A 7,032-nucleotide genomic window follows, 5' to 3' on the forward strand; every position below is an offset into this window, starting at 1 on the left:
ATGCTGTGCCCACCAGACCAGCACTCGGAGCCTCCAGGAAGAGCCGGGGGATGGAGTGGCAGGAGGGTAGGGAGGGCTTGCTTGAGTCGGCCCTCGGCGGGAACTGGTGTTGAGCACCAGCACATGCTACAGGCCACATATGGAAAAGCCTTGGTATGTGTGCAGACACACAAGGTAAATACACATGCATGTACTCCAAACGCACGTACTCCAAGCTACATCTCCTGCTTTCATCGGCTGGGAGGGCCCAGCAGCCAGGACACTCAAGGCCTTGGGATACTTGTCTGAACCATGGCACCCAAGCGTTGGGGAATCTTGGAACTGCCTGCCCTTCCACGCCCTGTAAGTTCCAGGATCGTTCCAGGCTCCTCCATACCGCTCATTCTCTATGGGACATAGAGGGCTCTGAACTCTCTTTGGGCTGGTTCTGCCGCCTGAGTTCTGAGATGCTTCTTGGGCTGGGTTTCTGGTTTCTGTATGGCAATGTCAGGTATTTCCTGAGAGGCCTGGAGACAACCCACCAGTCAGGGTTTGCAGCACACCTTCTGAAGGGACCAGACCCTCACCCAGCCCCCTGCTTTAGCAGCCACGACAGGCTGCAGAAAAGACCCAGCGAGATGTAGGCCTCTGACTCAGCACGTGTTCCGAACTTCTGACCTTGCTGGACCTGCCCCAGTCTGTAGGAAGCCAGATACCCTCCCGGGGCAAGGAACCAATCAGAAGTTAGCTGGCGGGCTCTGGATGTGCTTTACAGCAATGGTGATGGGCAGAGCATAGCAACCGCCCCAGGAGGACCAACCAACACAGGACAGGTCATCCAAGCTCGGAATGTACTAATACTGAGACTGTTGTAGACCCCTTGCTCCGCCCCACAGTCCCTCTGGGTCCCTGTTGCTCTACCTGCTATGTCAGACAGATCGAAGACCTGAGTTAATACAGTTAACTCGTTAATTAATTAAAGACTCTTTGCTCTTGCATCCGAACAGGTGTCTTTTTTTTAAAGATTTATTTATTTATTACATATACACCAGATTGAATTGTAGATGGTTGTGAGCCACCATGTGGTTGCTGGGAATTGAACTCAAGACCTCTGGAAGAGCAGTCAGAGCTCTTAACCTCTGAGCCATCTCTCCAGCCCCTCGAACAGGTGTCTTGGTGACATGAGGGTTCAGAATGTAGGCACAACACTTCCAGGGTGGCCACTTCCGGAGGCATGGGATCCACATCAGCAGGGCAGCTAGGAGGGAGCAGCCTATGCCGATCCACAGGGTAACGGGCCCTAAACACAGTGGATGACCTTTGCACTTTACTAAGAATAGAATATGGCTGGGCGGTGGAGGCGCACGCCTTTATTCCCAGCACTCTGGAGGCAGAGGCAGGCGGATCTCTGTGAGTTCGAGACCAGCCTGGTCTACAGAGCAAGTTCCAGGACAGAGTCCAAAACAATAGAGAGAAGCCCTGTCACGAAAAAACAAACAAAAACAAAAAAAGAATAGAATATGAGCTCTAGGAGTGGAGAGACAGCTGAGTGGTTAAGAGCACTTGTTTTTCTTTCTTGCAGAGGACTCAGGTTCAATTCCGAGTACTACACGGTGATCCACAACCGTCTGTAACTCCAGTACCATCAGATCTGATGCCCCGTTCTGGCTTCTGTGGGGCACCAGTCAATAATAATAATTTTTTCTCTCTTTTTAAAGGATTTTATTTATTTACTATGAATAAACATCCTGCCTCCATGTACATCTACACATCAGAAGAGGGCACCAGATCTCATTACATATGGTTGTGAGCCACCATGTGGTTGCTGCGAATTGAACTCAGGACCTCTGGAAGAACAGTCAGTGCTCCTAACCGCTGGCCATCTCACTAGCCCCCTTCAGAATCTTTTCATTTTCCAGAACTTCTGTTTTTTAAATTATCATTATTGGGCTGGCCAGATGGCTCAGAGGTTAAGAGCACTGACTGCTCTTCCAGAGGCCCTGGGTTTGATTCCCAGCACCCGCATGGTGATTTACAACCATCTGTAAGTCCAGGGGATTTGGTGCCCTCCCTCTTCTGGCTTCTGTGGGTACCTGCACACATGTGGCATACAGATACACATAATTAAAATAATAGATATATTTTAAGATTTATTTATGCCAGGCTTTGGTGGTGCATGCCTTTAATCCCAGCACTTGGGAGGCAGAGGCAGGTGAATCTGTGTGAGTTCGAGGCCAACCTGGTCTATAGATCGAGTTCCAGGACAGCCTCCAAAGGCAATACAGAGAAACCCTGTCTTGAAAAACCAAAAAAAAAAAATATTATGGAGCTGAGCATGGTGGCTAACGCCTTTAATCTTAATACTCAAGAGGCACAGGCAGGTGGATCTGTAAGTTTGAGGCTGCCTTGATATATATAGAGAGTTCCAGGACAGCCAGAGTTACATAGGGAGACCATGTCTCCAGAACAAAACAAAACAAAAAGAAAAAGACTTACTCATTTTCATTTTATGTGTATGAGTGCCTGCCTGCATGTATGTGTGTGTGAACACATGTTCCGCGTGCCCTCAGTGGGTGTCAGGCCACCTGGTGAGCAGTTATGTAAGGCTCTGGGAACTGAGCCCAAGTCCTCTGCACGAGCAGCCAACGCTCTTAACCACTGAGCCATCTCTCTGGCCCTGGTGTTTGGTTTGAGAGGTGATCTTGCTCTTCAGCTTTGAACTCAGAGCAGTTCTCTCCTCCTAGCTTCCACAGCACTGGTATTATCGGCGTGAGCCACCACACCCACGTTTTAGGTGTATACTTAAAAATGGTTGGAAGAGTGGGAGAGAAATACCAAGAGCACAGAGGAGAACCCGGGCTGCTGAGTCAGGCCTGCGATTCTGGTTAGTCAGGAGGCTAAGGCAGAAGTACTCCAAATCAAGGCTAACCTGTGAAACCTTTTCTCAGAATAAAAAATCGAAGAGTGGATAGCGCTTTCCTAGCCTGCTCAAGGTCAGGGGGAGAAAAGGGTTAAAAGGATACATTTTGTGATGGGCATTTACCACAATTTTTTTCTTTTTTTTTTGTTTTTCGAGACAGGGTTTCTCTGTGGCTTTGGAGGCTGTCCTGGAACTCGCTCTGTAGACCAGGCTGGCCTCGAACTCACAGAGATCCGCCTGCCTCTGCCTCCCGAGTGCTGGGAATAAAGGTGTGCGCCACCAACGCCCAGCTCATTTACCACAATTTTAAAAGCACGTATATAGTGGCTCGCGACCATCTGTAGCTATAGTTCTAGGGCACCCAATGTCCTCTTCTGTCCTCCATAGCATTCCTATAGTGCACACAGACTCCAGCAAGCATACACATATACTCATAACTACAAATCATTCCAAGGCCTTGGCTGCAGAAATGGAACTTGAAGACCTGGGTTTGAATTCCCGGGACCCATATACAACCACACACAGTCATGTGTCTATAAGGGCTCTGAAGGCAGAAACAGGAGAATTCCCAGAAAGCTATGCAGTGACCAACAAGGAGGAAGATATAGCATGTTCTCTCTCTCTCTCTCCCTCCCTCTCTCTCTCTCTCTCTCTCTCTCTCTTTCCCTCCTTCCTTCCCTCACCCCCCTCTCTGTCTCTCTGTGTCAACAAGGGGGAAGATATAATAGCATGTTCTCTCTGTGTATGTGTAAGTGTGTGTGTGTGTGTGTCTGTCTGTCTGTCTGTCTCTCTTACACACACACACACACAGCATGTTCTCTGTGTGTGTCTGTCTCTGTCTCTGTGTTTCTCCCTCTCTCTCACACACACCATATATACATCTTTTTTTTTGAAAGGCTCTATATTTTTTATTACTGGACAAATCAATCCCAACTTAAATATGACCAAATCTCCAGGTTAAAAATGTTAAACTTCATCCGGTAGCATAGCTTGCGTTGACCACCATTCAGTGCAAACTCTCAGTTCTTGCCATTGATTGTGTGAATCCCTAGAGGCCCAGCTTGGTTCTCCTCCAGGGTCTTCTCTTGGAGTTGTACCTGATTTTGCTACCGGTTTTCATCCGCATCCGCTGAGAAATAGGGCGATTTTGCTTTTGTTTTGTTTTTTTGGTTTTTTTTTGCTTTTGTTCCTTGGCCAAGAATCGCTTGATTCTGAGAGTCTTGTGAGAAGACATGATGAGACACTGACCCAGACGTAACACTGTACGATGGCGGAGGGAAGGTGAAGCGTATATACATCTTTTTTTTTTTTCGGCTTTTCGAGACAGGGTTTCTCTGTATTGTGTTGGAGGCTGTCCTGGAACTCACTCTGTAGACCAGGCTGGCCTCGAACTCACAGAGATCTGCCTGCCTCTGCCTCCCGAGTGCTGGGAATAAAGGCGCGCGCCACCAACGCCCGGCCAATGTTTTTTTTTTTAAAGATTTATTTATTTATTACATATACAGTGTTCTGTCTACATGCCAGAGAAGGGTACCAGATTGAATTGTAGCTGGTTGTGAGCCATCATGTGGTTGCTGGGAATTGAACTCAGGATCTCTGGAAGAGCAGTCAGTGCTCTTAACCTCTGAGCCATCTCTCCAGCCCGCCAATGGGTTTATTCTGCGTTTGAATCCAGGAGGCAAGTGTAATGCCCACAGCTGAAAGAGAAGGCGGGTTGGCTAATCTTGGTAGGTTTCTGTAAGGGATTGGGCTAGGGTTTCAGTCACCTTGGAGGAGGGAGCTATGGGTGGTAATTTCTGCACACAGGTCAATCCTTCATAACATGTGTACTCGAGCCAGGGAAGACTTTGCTGTTCCTCTGAGCCCCACCTGGAGAAGGCTTTGGCCATTTCCACGAGTCTGAGGCATTGGAGTCCTCGAAATATGGCTGTGCTCATGTCAAAAATAAACATTCAGACTTCATCCACTCAACTCCTACGGTACGGATGCTACTGGTACATGGTATACTTAGGTATCAGGCAGGAGACTTTGCTATGCTACTGCATAATAAGTGACCCCACACTCTCATTAATTCACAACTGGTAATTCTTCATTTCTTTGAAAAATACTTACGTCGCCGGGCGTTGGTGGCGCACGCCTTTGATCTCAGCACTTGGGAGCCAGAGGCAGGAAGAGCTCTGAGTTCAAGGCCAGCCTGATCTACAGAGCTAGTTCTAGGACAGACAGCCAGGGCTACACAGAGAAAGTCTGCCTGGGAACAAAAGAAACAACAACAAAAAACAGAAGCTGTATTGATAATGGTGAAGGGTTAGACGTCAGACACCCTATCCCAAATCTGGGCCTGCTCTCCACCTGTATAAAGAGCCTGTGACCTTCTCCCCTGAGCTAGCAGATTGCTCTCGAAAAATAGAACTAAGTAAAATAAAAAATGCCTTGATGTGACCACCTCATGTCATCTCACAAATACACATTCCAGGGCCGGCTTTGTGCCAGGTGTGAGAGTGACACCAGGCTTGGATCTCTATGAACCCCACAACACAGGCCGGCTTTGGCCCCCACGGAGGGTAGGCTTTGGGCTAGTCTGGAGCTGGAAAGGAAGTCCTCCACAGTAGACCAGTGGGGGTTGGCTGTGGGTGGGGCAGAGAGGGTGGACCAGTGTTCCAGGCCTAAAAAGGACCGGATGGATTGGATTTCCTGGATTTTTGGATGTAGAGTTTAGAGTCCCCAGTCCAACCAGCACTGCAGCATTGTCCTGTCTGTCATTTATCTATTTTGGTTTTTTAGACAGGATCTCACCATGTAGCCCTGGCTGGCCTGGAACTCACTTGTAGACAAGGTTGGCCTCAAACTCAAGAGATGGGCCTGCCTCTGCCTCTGGAGTGGGACACATCTAGCACTTTTATTTTTATTGTTGATGTGTGTGCCTTTGTGTTTATGTGCACCAGTTCTTACAGGAGCCCAGAGGACAGAAAGGGCATTGGATCCACCGGAACTAGGGTTTTTTTTGTGGGGGGGATGGGGGGCCTTCCAGACAGACTCCTCTATGTAGCTTTAGAGCCTGTCCTGGCACTGTTCTGTAAACCAGGCCTGCCTCTGCCTCCCCAGTGCTGGGATTAAAGGGGTGTGCCACCACCTCCGCCCTCTGGAACTAGAGTTATGGTGAGTCACCATGAAGATAAAGGAACCCGGAACCCAGGTTCTCTGTAAGAGCACCCACTACCTGCTTATAACCACTGAGCCATCTTTCCAAAAATCCTCCCCCCCTCAACCCCCTACGGCCGTTTGTTTTTGATACAGGGTCTCAGGTGGGTCTGGCTGAACTCACTGTAAGTGCAGATAAGACTTCTGATCCTCTTTGCCTCCACCTGCGTGCTGAGGTAACGGGTATGTGCCCAAGGCCTTGTGCATGCAGCCAAGCAGCCTACTTCAGTAGGTATTGAAATTTACCCCTAGTCCTAATATTAAGCAGTCACTCCACTGCCATATGCAAACAGCACCATCTCCTGATGACCAGCCTGAATTTCAGGGTCCGTTCGCACTGTAGCGGCTGCCAGACCTGCTCTGCTTTACGGCTAGATGCTCTGGGCTCTTTCTACCCTTTGGATGTTAGGGCCAGTGCCGCTGTAAACGTTAACCAGTTTTCCTCATCTGGAGAAGACATAGTCCTAGACACATGGTTACCTGAGGCCCTGCCAAGGACAACAGACATGGGCTGGTTGTGTGCTCTTGCTTCCGTAGCAATCCTAGACAAGCTGCGCTTCATTGACATCCAGCCCAATTCCTCACCTTTTGGAGGATGCGGCCTGCAGCAATGCTGGGAGGATTCAAGGGCCTGAATCTATTATAGAGCAGGCAACAGGAGGGCCATAACCCCAGCAGGCAGGTAATCTCTGCATTCAAGACCAGCCTGAGCTACTTTCCAGGACAGGTTCCAAAGCTACAGAGAAACCCTGCCTCAACTAAAGTCTCTGAGGAAACAGACAATAATATAACCACTCCCAGTCTCAATGAATGGGAAGGCCTCCACTGCATAGCAACGGGCTTGGAATTTCCAAGTCATTCCCCACCCCCAAATTTTTAGAAGCCAACAACCCTCCCACCCCACCTCCCTTCCCAACAGGACTTTCAGGAGG

The 7,032-nt window shown here is 48.9% G+C and overlaps 1 protein-coding gene across 1 annotated transcript; it reads right to left on the reverse strand.

Moving 5' to 3' along the window:
- Positions 1 to 3,947: 3,947 nt before the first annotated feature.
- On the reverse strand, positions 3,948 to 4,196 carry LOC101841879 (60S ribosomal protein L39-like). Its single transcript, XM_040748042.1, has one exon. It carries the CDS (start codon positions 4,131 to 4,133, stop codon positions 3,948 to 3,950), a length of 186 nt encoding a protein of 61 aa, XP_040603976.1. The 5' UTR covers positions 4,134 to 4,196.
- Positions 4,197 to 7,032: the final 2,836 nt, after the last annotated feature.

Source organism: Mesocricetus auratus, unplaced genomic scaffold (genome assembly GCF_017639785.1).
Source record: "Mesocricetus auratus isolate SY011 unplaced genomic scaffold, BCM_Maur_2.0 Super-Scaffold_100007, whole genome shotgun sequence".
Lineage (NCBI taxonomy): Eukaryota > Metazoa > Chordata > Mammalia > Rodentia > Cricetidae > Mesocricetus > Mesocricetus auratus.

Bases quoted from the DNA above. Each gene is read 5' to 3' on its own strand.
- LOC101841879 (XM_040748042.1), bottom strand. From the start codon at position 4,133: ATGTCTTCTCACAAGACTCTCAGAATCAAGCGATTCTTGGCCAAGGAA.